The sequence below is a fragment of the Aotus nancymaae genome, unplaced genomic scaffold, assembly GCF_030222135.1.
Source record: "Aotus nancymaae isolate 86718 unplaced genomic scaffold, 86718_ANA_hifiasm-v0.15.2.pri h1tg000057l, whole genome shotgun sequence".
NCBI classification, from domain to species: Eukaryota; Metazoa; Chordata; class Mammalia; order Primates; family Aotidae; genus Aotus; species Aotus nancymaae.
In genome coordinates this window covers 9,776,839-9,795,000 of record NW_026988471.1, presented here as the reverse complement: position 1 = coordinate 9,795,000, position 18,162 = coordinate 9,776,839, and the positions used below count along the sequence as shown (strand labels likewise).

General features: G+C 42.9%; 1 protein-coding gene across 2 annotated transcripts in view; it reads left to right on the top strand.

The window, feature by feature from the left end:
- The window catches only part of NOL10 (nucleolar protein 10), a 113,039-nt gene extending 97,256 nt beyond the window's left edge, over positions 1 to 15,783 (top strand). For both annotated transcript variants that reach the window (XM_012438864.2, XM_012438865.3), the window contains exons 18-21: positions 437 to 610; positions 890 to 1,137; positions 10,384 to 10,486; positions 15,234 to 15,783. In XM_012438864.2, the coding sequence (XP_012294287.2) occupies positions 437 to 610; positions 890 to 1,137; positions 10,384 to 10,486; positions 15,234 to 15,353 (645 nt within the window). In that variant the 3' untranslated portion in view covers positions 15,354 to 15,783. The remainder of the gene's footprint in view (positions 1 to 436; positions 611 to 889; positions 1,138 to 10,383; positions 10,487 to 15,233) is intronic.
- Positions 15,784 to 18,162: the final 2,379 nt, after the last annotated feature.

Genomic DNA, 18,162 nt, shown 5'->3' with positions numbered 1-18,162 from the left:
TTGTGCCAATGCATTCCAGCTGGGTGACAGAGGGAGACCCTGTCTCTAAAAAATAGTAAAAGCCATGTTTCAAAAACTTACGTATTTTCTTGAAAGGTATTTTTTGCATTAAAATGTTAATTGAAGAAATTCTTTGTAATGTTTAGGTATGAAGTTAGCTGAAAGGCTCATTCTTAGCTCATTGTGTGTAATGACCAAGTGGTGTAGATCATCTGCTAAGTAGATTCATAGAGGTTGTTTTGGTGGTGGAGCTAAAACCTAGGAGCAAGTAGAAAGTTCTGGAAGAAATTTCATAATGAGTTAATAATGTATGTCTCATGCAGCTTATTAATTTATAATAGAATCAGTGTTTTAAAACCATGTTTCTGGTCAAATCAAAAATTTAAGTTAATCAGATATTAACTTCAATTTTTGCATACTTTTTTCCTCCTTATAGAGTCTTCCTAATATTCTCACTGATGATCGATTTAAAGTTATGTTTGAGAACCCTGACTTCCAAGTAGATGAAGAGAGTGAAGAATTCAGGCTTCTGAATCCACTTGTTTCAAAAATTAGTGAAAAAAGGAAGAAGAAACTAAGACTCCTAGAGCAACAAGAACATCGTGAAAAGGTAATGTACCCCTTATCATTTAGAACTTGCTACTGTGTCTTTAATCTAATGTTTTCTTCGTAAGCTAGAAGAGTCTTTGATTATACTTGAGATGTAATTACATATTAAGTAGTTGACATTGGGCTTAGGAGTAGTATCTTATTTAATTAAAGGTATTTCTTCTGATACATGCCGTGCAGCTGTCATGCACTCATTAATGGGCCAGTGCTGCTTAAAAGAAACCAAGGCGTCTGTGTTTGACTGGGGAGAGGAGCTGCTACTCACTATTTTTATTCTCAGGAAGAGGAGGAAGAGCCGGAAGGAAAACCGAGTGATGCAGAAAGTTCAGAGAGTTCAGACGATGAAAAAGCCTGGGTCGAAGAGGTCAGGAAGCAGCGCAGACTCCTCCAGCAGGAGGAAAAAGTGAAGCGGCAGGAGCGACTCAAGGAGGACCAGCAGACAGTCCTAAAGCCCCAGTTTTATGAGATCAAAGCAGGAGAAGAATTTAGAAGCTTCAAAGATTCTGCCACAAAGCAGAAACTGATGAAGTGAGTAGCACTGCCTGAGCGTCCAGTTGACAGGTGGCCGAGCCCTTGTGTTTCCTCTCTGGCACATTGCCCTAAAGATGACACTTCTGTCTTTGGATGATGGAGGTGCAGGGGATGGAGAGGACGAGGGAAGGAGGAGGTAAGGCCGTGCGGGAGGTGATGTGAAGGAAGCACCCAGCCGGCCTGAGAAGAGTTTTGCTAGAGAAGTACGTTGGTTTCCAAGGAATTTACTTACTTGTAATAACAACTTTTGAGGTATAGTTTACATGCAGTAAAATATAGGGTATAGATAGCCTTATGAGAATCAGTAGAACACTTTTAAGCTGCAGAAGCCACATACTTTCATCCTTGTTTTTTTCCCTATGAGGCTCCTTCACCTACAGATACTTACGCTGTGCCCTACAGATCAGTGGTTTGAAGCCTTTTGGACAGTGGCAGTTAGGAGATGACTAATTTTCTTTTTTTTTTTCTTTTTTTTTTTTTAAAGACGGTTTCACCATGTTGGTCAGGCTGGTCTTGAACTCCCGACCTCAGGTGATCCACCTGCCTTGGCCTCCAAAGTGCTTGGATTACAGGCGCGAGCCACTGCAGCCGGCCAAGATGACTAATTTTCTGCTTCTTCACAAAGTTATTTTAAGAAGTGAGAAGCTCAGTTCTGTTTGCCCCATCTTTTTTTTTTTTTTTTTTTTTTGAGACGGAATTTCGCTCTCGTTACCCAGACTGGAGCGCAATGGCACGATCTTGGCTCACCGCAACCTCCGCCTCCTGGGTTCAGGCAATTCTCCTGCCTCAGCCTCCTGGGTAGCTGGGATTACAGGCACACGCCACCATCCTCCAAAAATTTACTAATAGCCTATTGGTGACTGGAATTTTTAACAATCAAGGGTCAATTATCACATATTTTGTATGTTCTATGTATTGTATACTGTACACATACAATAAGATAAGCTAGATAAAAAATGTCATTAAGAAAATCATAAGGAAAGGAAAATATATTTACTATCCATTAGGTGGGAGTGGATTATTATAAAGTATTCATCCTTGTTGTCTTCACGTTGAGTGGTCTTAGGAGGAGGAAGAGAAGGGGTTAGTCTTCCTGTCTCGGGTGGCAGATGTGGAAGAGGAGGAGGTGGAAGGGAGGCAGAAGAGGCAAGTGAATGGTGTTAACTTTTATCTAAAGAACTCTGCGTGTAAGTGGAGCAGTGAGTTCAAACCCATGTTGCTCGAGGGTCAGCTGTAATGTTCTTGATATCTTCTGAAGATGTTTTCTTTACTGACCAACCTCACTTTTTAAAATAACAACTTTCCTGAGATGTAATTTATGTAACATACAATTCATCTACTTAAAGCATGCAGTTCACTGGTTTTTAGTATATTCAGAGTTGTGTAACCATCACCATAATTTTAGAACATTGTCTACACCTAGAAAGAAACTCTGTGCCTCAGGGGCAGTCACCCCACATTTATTTAGCCTACCCCATCTCCCATTCCAAGCCAGTCACTAGTTTGCTTCTCTGTCTCTATAGATTTGCCTATTCTGATATCTCATGTAAAAGGAACTGTACAAAGTGTGGCCTTTTGTGGCTGGCTTCTTTCTCTTAGCACAGTGTCTTTAATGTTCATCTGTGTTGTAGCATCTATCAGTATAGTCAGCCCTCTGTATCCATGGGTTCCTCATCCATAGATTCAACCAATATGAATTGAAAATATTCAGAAAAATTTGTAACTGTACTGAACATGTACAGACTTTTTTCTTGACATTATTCCCTAAGCAATACTGTATAACAACTATGCATGTAGCATTTACTCTGTATTAGGTATTATCAGTGATCTAGAGATAATTTAACATAGAGGGGAGGGTATGCACAGGTTATATAGAAATACATCATTTTATATAACTTGAGCATCCATAGATTTTTGTATCAAAGAGAGGTCCTGGAACCAATTCCCCAGCAGATTCCAAGGGATAACTCTACTCCATTTGTTTTTATTACCAGGTAATATTCCAGTGTGTGTATGTGTAGACCAGTTTACGTATCTCTTTGTTAGTTGATGGACATCTGGGTAGTTTCCACTTTTTGGTTATTATGAATAATGCTGCTGTGAACGTTGGTTTATACAGTTTTGCATGTTTTCATTTATGTGCAAGAATTGAAAGAAATTGCTGGTCATATAGTAACTCTATGTTTAGCCTTTTCAGAAACCGGCAGAGTTGGCCAAAGGCTGCGCCGTTTTACATTCCCCAGCTGTGTGCAGCCTCACTTTTTATACAGCTGTTATTTGCAGGTGTTTTATTTGGAGTCCCACTCAGAAGCAGAGGGAGTCCTGCTTGTTTGTACTGTTCTGGTTCTGTGGTGTGAATTTATTTGTTGAGTATATGCGGTTCTTGTCTTGCCTTATTTACTGCTTTATCTCTGGCTCTTCAATAAGTACTAGAATAAAGTGGGCACTTGAGAAATACTTGCCGAAAGTGTGAATCTTCTTTGCCTTGACAACCTGTCAGGCAACTCAGAAGTTACTACTTCAAGATCTGCTGAGAAAGGACTCACTTTCCCCATAACCATTGACCAGGAAAACTTGGGAGCAGTTGTTTTGAGTGTAACCATGGCAGCAGGAGGCTGTGATTTGGGGGTAGGCGGCCTGACTAATCTCTAACATTCTTCCTTCTGCCTGGGGGCGGCAGTAGGATATGGAAGTATAAACAAAGGGGATAAAAATTTGTATCTAAGAATAAACAATAGCGAGGTGAATACACTGCACTTAAACATTCTTACTAAGTTAAATATCACTAAGTTAAACATTCTTTTTGAGAACTATGTAAGTGATAATACTTACATGAGTATTTAGTGAAACATGATCCTTCAGAGAACTAAAGTGACTCTGTTTATTCTGCAAGTTACCGCAAGCCAGTCAACAACAGATAACGTCAGATTGAGTATGTTATATTTAAATGTTCCCTTGGACTTGCCCAGCTTTAAAACTGTTTCTATAAAGGGAAAGGTGGATTGTGATTGGTAGCTGGAGACTTGAGTGAGCTGTCTGTATTGCTTGATGTAGTCATATGGCTTTAGGTAGACACATATGTCTGTTGACACGTATTTTATGCCTTACAGTGTGCTAACTTTTGTGAGTCTCTTCATCCACTTATCAGCCTCTCCACCACCCATTCATTCATCAAGTATTTCTCAACTGCCCGGTGCAAGCAGACCACCATTCTAGACCCAGGGGATGGAAGAAAGGCATGGCTTGCGTGCCTGAAGCGCTCATGGGAAAGGAGCAGAAGAAGGAAGGGCTGAATCTGAGGGGACTTGAAGTCATATGGAAACTGGTCTTGGAAAGATGCAGAACGGAGCACTCAGGGCTAGTGGGAAAGAATGCATTTTTGGCAGAGGCAAGCATGGCCACAGGCAGGACACAGGCAGGTTGTGTGAAGGGTTGGGGGTGCCCTCCTGTAGCCAGAGCACTGGGTGTGTGGAGGGGTGGCTGACCAAGCACTGTAAGATGGTGATCTTACAGCCTAGATGAATGGGATCAAATGTATCCCAACCCCTCCCCCAGTATTATAAATACTTTTATTATAAAAGTACCACATGATTGTTGTAGCAAATAAAAACATAGCCATAAAAAGTTCCTATTCCCGGAAACCTGTTAGCAAAATATCTCCATTTTAGAAAGACAACGTGGGGAGAAACTGGTCACCCAGAGACCAGCTCTCGAACTATTAGAATCATCCCGGTTAGAAGGGCCACAGGCCTGAATGCTGGAGCGGGGAGGAGCAGACAGACCAGAGACTCAGAGTGTGAAAGAAAAACGGGCACAAGCTCCGACATCGGCTCCTGATATCCAAGGAGAAGGGAACAGGATGCTGCCGAGGTGTCTTGTCAATGTTGCCACTGAGGTAAAAAATACAGAGTACAAAATAGGTGTAAGGCTAAACGCAGTGAGCTGGGTTTTGTGCACGTTACACAGACGGAGCCCAGGCGTCTTCTCAGTCAACATTCAGTAAACCAATGAGATGTCACTTTGAGAGCTGCCAGCTTTCACTGTGTGCTCAAGATCATGAATGAAAAGAGATTTACTGTAATCGTATAGAGTAAGATTAGGGTTAAGAATAGAAGCCTGGGGAAAAACAAATATTTTTACTTGAATCTGTGATAAAATCCATTCCATGCACCTCTCTAGAGAAAAATACAAATGCCTGTGACACATTTGCATAGAATTTTAGAGACCTCACAGATGTGCTGATTGCCTAGGACTAGGACTTCTGTTAGAGAGCAGACAAAGGAGAAGATGAGCAGTAAAAATCCTGGAGTTGTCCAAGAGCTGAGGGGAAAACTGGAAAAGGTCAGACATGGAGAGTGTCTCAGAGGAGGGAGTACTGCTAACGCCAGCGGAGCAGAGGCCCAGGCACGAAGGTTGGGAAAAGGCCAGGATGCCGATGGCCTTACTGGGATGTGATTCTCAGTCCAGTCAAATGGCTGACTGCAGTAGAGAGATGAGTGACTGGGAGATAGAAAATATGGTGAACAGTTAGTGTCGGTGAGTCTTTCAAGAAGTTTGGTAGTGAAAGAAAGGGATGAAAGCCAATAACTTGTTGGGAAGCAGTTTATAGACTTGAGAGATGTGATTTGTTAGTAGGCATAGAAGACTCAGCAATGGAAAGAGCGTACTAAGGAATTGAGAGAATTGAGTCAGTTGACAAAGTAGCATTTGGTAAGGAACTGGGTGGCAGTGGGCCCGAGTACCAGGTAAGGAGAGCCTCAGAAAAGACAAGGAATGCATCCTCAGAGACACGGAGGAAAGAAGCCCGTTGCGTGGACATAATTCTGTTTATAGGTGGAAAGATTGGGAAGTCCATGCTTGTTGGCCTCAGGAATCCGGGCACATCAGCCTTTTCTGGTAGTGGAGCAGCCGTGACCTGCAAGGTGTAGTAGTGGAGGTGTGTGCGTTGGCGAACAGTGGCGCAAGAGAGTCCCTAGAATGAGAACTCTCCACGTTTCAGCAGATTAAGGATAACTCCTCTTCATGAGTAGTAAATACTAGCTGCCAGGAGGCTTTTCAGTTCTGTTTATGAAAGCATTCTTTGAAGTCCCTGCCCTGTGGTAGGTCCTAGAAATTCAAAGATGTTTAAGAAGTTCCTGCCTTTGGGGAGCTCATCTTCTTCACCAGGTGGCTGGGTAGGTTTTGGTGAGCTTCTTATGTCTGCAGCATCATCCGCTTTGTGAATTAATGTGGTGTATTTTTACTCTTCAACCCACGTTCCTCTGATAGTGGGTAAGAGCTGAGATAATGCAGCCTTGTTTTAATATAAGCATTTAAAAATCTAATCTGGGAAGTAATTAAATTCCAGACTTACATTTTTAAAAAGAGAATCTTTTATTACTCAAGGAGTATGTACTCAATAGTATGTAGGAATGTTATCACTGTAATAGTGCAGAGTGTGGACTGAAAGTTAAATTCTCTCCTATCCTCACCTCCCTCCGTGAGCTCATGGCTGTGTGTGCACCATACTGCTCACCTTTAAAAAATGCATTTACTCCTATATGTGTCCGCACTCAGATCTATAGTTGTAGCTTTTTTCTTTAACATGAATGGCTCATACTCTTTGTTATTTTTTGAAATGGTCTCACGCTGTCGCCCAGGCTGGAGTGCAGAGGTGCAATCATGGCTCACTGCAGCCTCAACCCGCTGGGCTCAAATGATCCCCCCACCTCACTCTCCTGAGTAGCTGCAACTACAGGTCACCACATGCAACTAATTTTTAAATTTTTTGTCCAGATGGGGTCTCATTTTGTTACCCGACTGGTCTTGAACTTCTGGCCTCAAGATATCCTCCTGCCTCAGCCTCCCAAAGTGCTGGAATTGCAGGCACAAGCCACCCTGCCTAGCCTAATTGTACTGTTTAACTTCCTCTTTTCATTAAACAGCACGTCTTGGAAATGTTTCTTTGTAGGTCCAGTAAGTCTACCTTCTGGCTGCATAAATATTTCCTAAGGTGGATGTGCTGTGATTTATGTAATATTCCTCTAACTGTGGATGTTTGGGTTGCTTCTTGTGTTTCTCTTGCCCTTTTCACAGTCACAAATATGTACACACATGGACAAGTATTTCTTTAGGATATATTCCTAGTAGGAGTTTGCTGGATCAGCAGGGGTGTGTGATAGAGACTGCCAGATCACCCTCCCAAAAGGCTTGAGCACTTTGCACTCTGGCCAGAGCGCCTGTTTCCCCACACCCCAGTGACAGCGGATATTAGGAATCTTTTAAATCTTAGTTATGCCTATAGATGAGGCATCAGATTTCATGGTTGCTTGAGTTTAAGTCTCCTGAAATAGGGCCTTTGAAGCAACACATGTAAACTGAACACACTCAAAGTTTTCAGTAAACTTTAGGCATATGTAAATATTTGTCAAAGGTACTTATTTAAAGCAAAGTACGCCGGGCACAGCGGCTCATGCCTGTAATCCCACTTATAACATTTTAAAGCCTATATCTGTTTTCTTAGCAATCACAAGTTTGGGGGTTGTTTTTAATCTACTTGTTCCAATTAGATTTTCCCCTAGAAACCTTTACTATAAACTAATGAAAAAGTCCCCCATGGCTGACAGACCTGAAGTAAAACCTAGGCAGGGAAAAGAGTGGGGAGGAGGCGGGGAAAGGCTGGTTCTGCGTCCTCCTCTGCCACCTGCCAGTGTCCTGGAGGAAACGTGCCGAGAAGCACCTGCAGCGTGCTTTTCTGCCTTTCGTTTTTCCATTCAATAAGGAGTTTTCACGTGTTCCTGGAGCGGTGTCTACTTCTTAGGTCTCTGACCAAAGTCACGCTCAAGAAGCAGGCTGTGGAACTGCTGGTTAGCAAACGCTTTCAGTAAACTGACTTTCAAAGGGAAGGAAGTGGAACTTCTTTAATGTAGAAATCTCCACACACAGCCCCTGTCTGTGTCTGATCTTCTGCCATGGCTCATTCCAAAACCCAGCTTGTCTTTCCAAGTAGCCTAGACAGAACAAGTTTTTACAAGTGCACATTGAAAGTACATTGAGAGAAAACCCAGAATGTGTATGCCCTTTCACGGAGGAGGTAAGGTCATTCTTAACAGAGTGATAATTTCCCACAATTTACTGGAAAAGTCTCTCGCTTCCTAAATTACTGTTCTATGTATACCATCTTGTCTCAGTGGTTCCATAGTTACTTGAAATTCTTGTTACCTTTTTTTTTTTTAAGTGAAAACAAGTTTATTAAGAAAGTAAAGGAATTAAAGAATGGGTACTCCACAGGCACAGTGGCCATTACCTTTTAAACCTCAGAGTTTATAGCTATGAAAAGAGAAGAATGAACTGAACAGGTTGAGGAATGTGCTGAGGCTGACACGGTTCACATGCATGCTAGAGTCCGTTTGCACTTCGCTTTTAAATTGTTAGAAGAAGAAAAAGCTAACCTAAATCTTAATTTCATTTAGTTTGTCATGTAGAAGCTTGTCATTGAGAATACTTAATGGACAAGTTTCCTGAACCAAACTGTATAAATCAAGTATGGTCTGACACAGGCCTGGAAGCCAGCAATTCTGAAATTGGAATGCTGGGCTTAGAACTGAATCCTTACCTGGCCTGGGGCAAGTCATTTCACATCTGACCTCCCTTTTTTGCCATCTGTAAAGGATAAATACTTCTGTCTCAGGGATGTTGAAAGGATTAATTAGTTAGTCTATAAAGAACTTTGAAGATGAAAAGTACTTTAAAAGTGCTTCTTAATAACATTATTGCTTAGAAAAGAGTTTCACTTTTATGCTAACCACTTTATGTCTCAAATTATATAAAGAAGGTATGTTTAGTACATTACTATGAGTTGTAAACTAGAGAAATTTCTCATGGTGTGAACATCAAACATTAGCTTCAGAATTTCAAAGGAGCATCACTTGGTCTTAGAGATCTTTTAGGAGCTGTGTTCTCCTCAGTAATTAGTTACAAAGATCATATTTCAGGGAAAAGAAGACCCTTTCAAACAGTTCAGCCTTTTTTTTTTTCCAGTCAAGTTTCTTAGCACTCACTTAAAAGGGCTGCATTGAATTTGGTCTGGGACAGGGAGGGCAGGAGACAGAGTACACTATTTTTGAGGAGGGAACAGAGTAGAAGAGAACCATATTCTTTTGTCTTCCCTCTCATCTCTCTTAATCTTCTCGGGGGATAGGAATCTATTGCTTTAGCCATTCCTAGAAAAAATTAACTGTTTAAACTTACTAAAATATATATCATTAGGCTTAATTCAGTGTATTTCCCTCTAAGCCGAGTTAACCAAAAGGGCCAGTGTTCTAGTTTATAATAAAACATTATTATAGCGTGCAATGAAGTTTCATATAACTGGTACAATATTCATATTCTTTATTGGAAAGCAGAGGAGGGGTTGTGTTAATTATACAGATGACAGTGAAATGCAGGGTACAGCAGACTGTAACAGAGACATAGATAAATAAAGAGAGCCTGGAGGAATTTGGAAAACATGATCAAGAAATGAAATGAGATTTAAATTTGGAATAAAGTATGTCAAAGAGTAAGTCAAGTAAGAAACTAAAAGGAAAGATACCTGGAGAGACAGCGGTGGACAGAGCTGAATCCGGTAGAATTTACCCAAAGTGTAATTGCTTTTGTTTTCTCTCAGCGTAATCAGACAGCTTCATGTTTCAAGCTGTTCATGCTGTGGGATGTTGGCTTGCAGGCTACTGAGCTAAGACTGAGTGAAGGAGAAACCAGAATTATCATAGCTCTTCTCTATGGCTTGACCTGGAGGACTTAATTTGTGTTTGTTCCTTTGTAAAAGGTGAATGAGTGGCTAAAATACTCACATACCTAATTTGTGCATTGTTTAAATATATCATTAGATCATAAATGCCACTGACCATTATAATCAATTAGGTGCTTCAAAAGTAGATTGCTCTTTGCATTCGGTCTTCAGAAATAGGATTTATTTTAGTAGGGTAAGTAGCAGCCATTGAAGTGTCTGGTACTGCCACTTAAAATATTAAATTAGTGGATGGGTTTTGCCAGCCATTGTTTTCCAGTCTGTCTCTTGAATATGAATAATGACTACTTGAGTGCACCTAATTCTTTCAATTTATTGTGCTAAATGAAGGATATTTTCTGTTTACCACACGTGTAAACATTTTCCTTTGTGATCAATTCTAATCAAAACTTGTTTCAGATGGTAAATTAAAACATAATTCTGACTAATTCGGTGTTCTTTTAAATTTCCCATAGCAAAACCCTTGAGGATCGTTTGAAGATTGAAGCAAAAAATGGGACGTTGAGTGTATCCAACACCACTGTTGGCAGCAAACAGTTGACATTCACCTTAAAGAGGGTGAGTTGTCTTTTATTGTTATTTTTAAATTCACAATAGGCTTTCAATAGTGTTTTCTGTGTGTGTTCCCAGAGCAGCCCTCTCATGCTTTTCCCCTATTGAGGAAGCTCTGTTCCCTGTTCTAGCATGTTCCCTGCAGCCAGAGCCCCTGGCAGGCCAAATGTCTGACTGGAGCAAAGCGCGGAGTGTCACTGGTGTCCCAAGGGAGGCAGGGACTTAGTAGCCCTGGAGTTAGCTCTATTGGAGATTAACCAGCTGTCTTGGTTTCTGGATTGCTGTGTGGCTTGAGGCTCGGCTTCGCAAAGCAAAAGCCCCGTCCTGACCATCTAAGGATGTAGGGCTACCTCATGTGTTGTGGACTTTGAAGAAGACGAGGAATTGGCGAGTTCTGATGCCCCATGATGGTTATGCCCAACTTGCCCAGATCCTATCGTTTTAGAAGACAGACCACTCTGCCAGTGCTCATCCTGTTCTCAGCTGGTTTCTAAGACCCATTTTTTTAACCAGTGTTAATAATACCCTAATATAGTCACCAAATAGAAAAGAATGACAAAGATTTCATCCCTTTTTTTCCCTAAACAGTAGTAGGGAGATTCTTTTTTAAAATTGAGATATAATTCACAGACCATATGCATTCTTTGAAAGTGTACAGTTCAGTGGTTCTTAGTGTATTCACTGAGTTGGGCAACCATCACACTAACCAATTCTAGAACGTTTTCATCACCCCAGAAAGAAGCCCTGTACCCTTTAGCATTTCCCCCCATGTTTTCATCCCCCAGCCCCTGGCCACCACTAATCTACCTCCTGTCTCTATAGCTTTGCCCTTTCTGGACATTTCATACAAATGGAATCATTCAATATGAAGTCTTCTGTAACCGGCTTCTTTCACGGAGCATAATGTTTTCAAGGTTTATTCATCCAGTGGTGTAGCTGGAATCAGAATTGCATTTCTTTTTATGGCTGAGAAATATACCGTTGTGTGTTATACCACATTTTGCTATTCATTCCTGTTTGAAGGGACACTTGGGTTGTGTTTTGCGTTCTTTTGGGGGAAGCTATTAATAATCGGCTATGGAAATTAATGTGTAAATGTTTGCATGAACATGTGTTTTTATGTATCTTGGGTCTATACCTAGGAGTGGAATTGCTGGGTCACACGGTGTAGCTATTTAACTTTCTGAGGAACCTATTAGACTGTTTCCCAAAGCGGCTGTACCATTTCACGTTCTCACCAGCAGCGTGTGAGGGCTGCAGGTTTTCCGCATCCACGCCCACACCTGTCGCTGTCTGTCGTCTTATATTACAGCCATGCTAGTGGGCGGGGAGTGGTGCTGTTGACTTTGCAGTTCCCTGATGACTAGTGATGTTGAGCATCTTATCACGTGCTCATTGGCCATTGTGTATCAGCTCTGGAGAAACACCTCATCACATCCTGTACCCATTCATCTCTGATTTCCCTCACATTCTCCCAACCTGCATCCAGAGGCGTGCCAAGTGATAAAAACACTTCATTATTCTAAGTGCAAAAAGCTTTTCAGTTAATTCTGCCTGCTGAGAGCAAATTTACCCTCTTACATTTATCACTTATGTAAGCCAAACACACATTCAGAGGGACCCCACGGTGCCTGTTCCTGATTTCGTATCACTTTTCTTTATACCCGGAAGCATTCCTTGATTCCGTCTGAAATTCAGGTGATGTCAAGTGGGCGGGAGCAGCGCAGCCTACAAGGACCCCAGATCTGCCACGCAGCTGCTCAGCTGCTGCAGACGCCCCTCTGTGGGGTCCATGGGCAGCTACTTTGTAGTAACATGAAAATACAAGCCTTTTCCCACTGTTTTCTAAATTGGAAGGTACTGAGTTGATGATCAGTCTAAAATTTGTGATAACATGAAAATAAGATGGCTCTGAAATTATATTTTTGTTTATAAAAATAGTATTAAGAATTGCTTAAAATGGCTTCATAACTGAATCAAGCAGAGGCTCTGAAACCATTTTGAGGAATGTGTCAATGTTTGACGTACGTGTTTCCTCACTTGACTGACATTTTAGTTATTAAATCTCAGTTTTGCTTGAGTAAGTTTCCAATAAAGTGTACGTGTTCAGGCAGTTGTTCATACAGTTCTCTTTTTATGCTGCAAGTTTGATATGCTCAGGTAGAATCTTGAGCTTTTCCCGTAGTTGTGTATTTACCTTCTAAAACGTCAGTAAAATTCAAGAGGAAAAATCTGTGCTTTAATGTTGTCTAAAATTGTATGGTGGCAAAACTGGGATTCAGTCCCAAATCTAATTTTTTTTTTTTAATCAGCAAGTCAGTAGCTAGCACCCAAATCTAATTTTTAAATGCTATTTAGTACAGTTTCTCTTCAAGGCTGAGGCTGTTGCTGATACAGGTGTGCCCGTTTCCACCTGTCCTCCTCCTCCCTCTGTGATAGGAGTGCTGGAGGCTGTGGTGAAGTAGTCAGGAAGAGGAGGCAGGAGACCTGGGAGAAGCACTCACGCACCCAGAGACCATCCTGGACCCATCACATGGCAGCAGGGTCCGGATGCAGCCCTGGGACAGAGGCTAGTTATAGTCCTTTTTCTGCAGGAACAATAGCCACTGCTTACAAGCTCCTCTCGGAGCTCCTACCTTGGTGGAGAAAGTCTGGCAGAGCTTCCCAAAATGTGTTCCAGGACATGTAAATAGCAATCCTGGAAGGTGACTTTTGTCATCAGACAGATAAGGGAAAACCTTGGAATTGATGTCCATGATGAAGACTCATGAGGTGCCTTAACTAAGAAGCTCCACACACCTTGTTCATCTGTATTTAGCACATCATTTTCCAAAATCATGTGAAGAAACCCTTTTTTAATAAATCCTGATTAACATGAAGAAGTGAAATACTGTTTTTTTTGTTTGTTTTTACTAGCTTACTTTTGAGAAATGAAACATTAAATAACTGGTGTTGGTTCACTTGACAGGGCTCCCGATGATGTCATCACTTGCTCAGCTGGGGAGTGTTAGAAGGAGTTCTGAGTTTTTCATTAATACACGTGTATTGATGTCTGCCTGGTGCTGCATGCTGGGGACAGACATGGCTCTTGCCACCACAGTTCCCAGTCTATTAGGAGAGAGAGAGAGCGGGTAAAAATTATATACCTCTAATTATATCATTAGAACTGTGGCAAGTGCTTCAAAGGAGAGCAGAGGGCTGTGAGAATGTTTGGCAAGGCACCCAACTTTGCAGTTTGAGTAAGCACAGGACTGAACTGACATAGTATTTCTATTTTTAAAAAATCCTTCTGGCTGTTGCATGGAGAGTTGCCTCAAAGGGTATTTGAGAGGAAGCAGAGACGACAAGGCAGGCAGCTCTGTGGCGGCCTTGGTTAGGAAGGACAGCAGCTTGGGCCCAGGCGGGAGCCTCTCAGACGGACCACAGTGGAGGAGTTTGGGACGCACTTCGGAAGAATACACAGGCCAGGATTTACTTTGAAAAGACAGTTGAAGAATGGTAATAGTCAGAGAAGGGACTTAAAGAATTATTTAGAAACCCAGTTTAAGAGCTTCCTAGAATCAGAAAAATTATTTTCTTTTTTTTTTTTTGACATTACAAATTCCTTTCCTTCCCCACTATTCTCTCACTTCCAACTCTTTAATTTAAGAAGATTGGGTAATATCCACAGGAGGTGAATGTGGAGACCTTCTCCTCAAGGATGACATACAGTGGCATGTGTTTAGGTGTGTAGAACGTGCAGATCCCCGTGAAGCAGGTTCCCTGGGTGTCCATAGGGCGGTGCCTTTCCGCTTTGTCAGCTGCGGCCCCGACAGCGCTTTCTCAGTTCACCATCTGTTCGGTTCCACCACTAAGAATGTTGTTTTTGACCTTTACATTCAGGAGTTTCTATTTTCAAAACCATCAAGTGTGTTTTTAAAATCGTATAACTCTTACCTTTATTGTGGATTCTGCCTTGATACTCTTCTAAGAATATCTGCTGAAAGGAGTTAAACTATTTGGTGCCAGGGATGGGTTTGGGAGGAGCTCTAGCTCCCACGTGAGAATGAGCGTCGAGGACACACGTGAGCACCTTTCCAGCAGGCAGCCCAGAGTCCGCGTGCTCACTGCGACTGCGAACTTGTGCATCGTCTGCTGAGCTTTTTTCAGTGATTCATGAGAGCAGTTTGCTGCTTTTAAGGAGAGGTGGAGTTTTGGGAAACAGCTAAAAATTCTTTGGAACAAGTTCTAGTGAATGAACGCTTGAGAGTGGATAATAATATACTTTTAGTACATTTGAATATTTTTTCTTTTGTTTTTAATAACAGTGAGAATAAACTAATAGCTCTAGTTTGTAAACAAAGACCTCTAAGAGGAAAGTGGGCACTCTGTAAGCATATCATCTTCTTAAGGTGGCTCTTCTGTAGGCCCTTTTAAAACATCCCAGTGGTCTTGCGAATGTGTCGGTTGAAAAACCAATCTCCTGCTTTGTAGTCAGACTGGTCTATCAGGGCCTTTCTCTTGCCTGGGGTTCAGAATTTCTGCTTTTGCATCGATGGCGAAAGTTGGCCTTGGTCCTGCTGTTTCTGCCAGGGCAGCATTTGCCAGAGCAGAGTCCCGGCGGCCCCACCGTGTCCCCTGGAGCCCGTGGGCAGCGTTTCTCCTGAGAGCAGGTCTGAGACTGGTGGTGGTACTGTTGGCATCCTGATGGTTTCCAGAAAAACGGTACAGGTTTTCCTCTCTTTCCTTCTACTCATTTAATTTTCTCTTTTAGTCTGAACAGCAGAAGAAGCAACAGGAGGCTGAGAAACTGCATCGACAAGAAAGGAAAAGACTCCGTCGTTCAGCCGGACACCTGAAGTCAAGACACAGAAGAGGACGGTCATTTCACTGATTTTGGAAGTGATCCTGCCTGTGATTAGGGAGGGCTACAGCTCCCCCAAACTGATCATCGTTAAACACAGACAAGGGAACACACATTTTACAGTTCCATTAAAGTTCCTTACCTCTGTAAGGAAATTCTCATACACAGAAGTAAAGATTTGAAAATCTGTGCCTTGTGGATTAGACTTTGAAGCTGGGCCTCACTGACTGGCCGCTGCATAGCCCCAGGGTGCGCTCGTGAGTCATTGCTCTCTATGAACTTGTCATTGTCCCTGTCGTTTTAATCATGTAAACCAGGTTGTTGTTTTTTAATGTTGTGAAATGTACACCATGAAATGAAAGGTTTATCCTGTGCTAAAAGCCAAGATCGATGATGCTCTAGGAACTTTGTTTCTTACACTGCCTACTACCATTCATGATTAAACCATCCAGAAATACCATCCCTGTTTTACCTGGTGTCTCTGTATTCCCTGTGTTTGTGTTTATAAGTGTATGTTGATAGGTTTGTCTGACTTGTTTATTAGTTTGGGATTTGTTTTTAAATAATTTATACCAAGAGAGTATAATCTAATGGTACAGGTTAAGAGCATCCCAAAGCCGAAAATCTAAGACTGTTTGAGTTCTATTTGTCTGTTCTCGCACTGCTATAAAGAACTGCCTGAAGCTGGGTAATTTATTAGTAAAGAAAGAGATGTAATTGACTGACAGTTCTGCAGGCTGTACAGGAGGCAGGGCTGTGGAGGCCCCAGGAGCTTACAGTCATGGCGGAAGGTGAGGCGGAAGCAGGCACGTCCTACATGGCTAGAGCCAGAGGAAGAGGGCGAAGGAGGAAGCGCCCCACCTTTCAAACAGCAGATCCCGTGAGAATTCACTGTCACAGAACAGCAAGGGGGAGTCCACCCCATGATCCCATCACCTCCCACCAGGCCCCTCCTCCAGCACCAAAGATGGCAATTTGACATGAGATTTGTGTGGAGACACAGAGCCAGACCATCTCAAGCACTGACTGACATTGGAGGAAAATGCTCAGTAGAGCATTTCAGGTTTTGGATTTTCAGATACGGGATGCTCGACCGGTAAATATAATACAGATATTCTAAAACACAGAAAAATCCAAAGTCTGAAAGACTTCTGGTCCCAAGCATTTCAGATAAGGGATACCCAACCTGTAATAATGGGAAACAAATGATGGAGGCTGCTGGTTAATCTTGGCACAAGTTTAATTATAGGGTTTTTTTTCCTGTTCCTTAAGTATAGTCAGACATAAACTTACTGGAGGAAACATTTATAAAAATAAATACTTTCATTTGAGTAGCTTCTTTGACAAAGACGCCAAGAAAATTTTCTTTTAATTAGACAAACGGTGGTATGCACTGGTAGTCCCAGCTCCCGGGGAGGCTGAGGTGGCTGAGCCTGAGAAGTCGAGGCTGCAGTGAGCTGTGGTCACACCACTACACCCCAGCCTGGGCGACAGAGCAAGACCCTGGTCTCAACAAGAAAAAAGAGAACCAACTTTGGTTTCCTTAGTCTTTCCAGCATTTATATGATTTTGGAGGTACCTTTGTAGATTTTTTTTTTTTTCTTTTTGAGACGGAGTCTCTGTCGCCCAGACTGGAGTGCAGTGGCGCGATCTCGGCTCACTGCAACCTCCGCCTCCCAGGTTCAAGTGATTCTCCTGCCTCAGCCTCCTGAGTAGCTGGGATTACAAGCACGTGCCACCACACCCAGGTAACTTTTTTTACTTTTATTAGGAACGGAGTTTCACTGTGTTAGCCAGGATGGTCTGGATCTCCTGACCTCGTGATCTGCCCGCCTCGGCCTCCTAAAGTGCTGGGATTACAGGCGTGAGCCACCATGCCCGGCCCCACCTTTGTAGATTTTTAAGGTTCTTTATGTACAACTGAAATAGTAACTCTTTAAACTGTAAATGGTACAGCCTAACTTCTAATGTCATAAGCCAAGAGGCAGATGCGTTAATTTACATAACCGTGCTTGAGATGTGGAACCGGCCTCAGGAACACCCAGACCCAGGCCCCCACATTTAGTCAGCTAGCGCGTGCTTCTGTCTCTCCTTCCCCCGCTGCCCACACTCCTCCTCCTGTCTCGTTCCTTCTCTCTTCAGGTCTCCCCTGCTCTCTTTTCCCGATGTGTTTCCCTTCCCCTGCCTCTGCTGTCTGTGCTGCTTCTGCTTTTCTGCAGATTAGCTTGTTCCCCAAGGCGGGAAACAGCTCGGCCATGTGTCCCCTTCTGTGTTCTAAGAGATGAGCTCTGTTTCCAGAAAAAAGGTGCGTGGAGGGTGGGGAATGTCTGCATGTTCTTGTTCCTGGGGCATTTGTGCTGCGGTACCAGGGAGTTCTCCAGCTGTTCCAGCCCTGGACCGGCGCGGTCCTTCCTCAGCTGCTTTCCTCCGAAACCCTCCATCAGTGCCCACCTTTTCCCAAAGGAAGGGGCTTCAGCTTCTCACGCTGCTTCCTTCAGGGATGGGGCGCTTTGGAAGTTTAGAGAGGGACACTTTGCTGGCTGGAATGTCCCCAGGGGTTGGGTGCTCCTGTCCTCGGCCTGCTTCCTGAGGTCGGGCTCTGTCATGTGTACTCCTGGCTTTTCCAGGCCCCTCTTTTCCTTCCTTCTCGGAGGGCCTCCTGGTTCTGTGGGGAGCCAGTATTCTGCAGGACCAGATTCCACAGGCTGTGGTGCCCCATTCACCCAGGCTCTCAGCACAGCGGGAGGTCAGGCCATCAGAGTGGAGGAGGAGAGCCGGGATCACGCCCGGGAGGTTGGCAGTGTAGCAGAGCTTGGGTGTGGAACCACCCCGGCGCAGG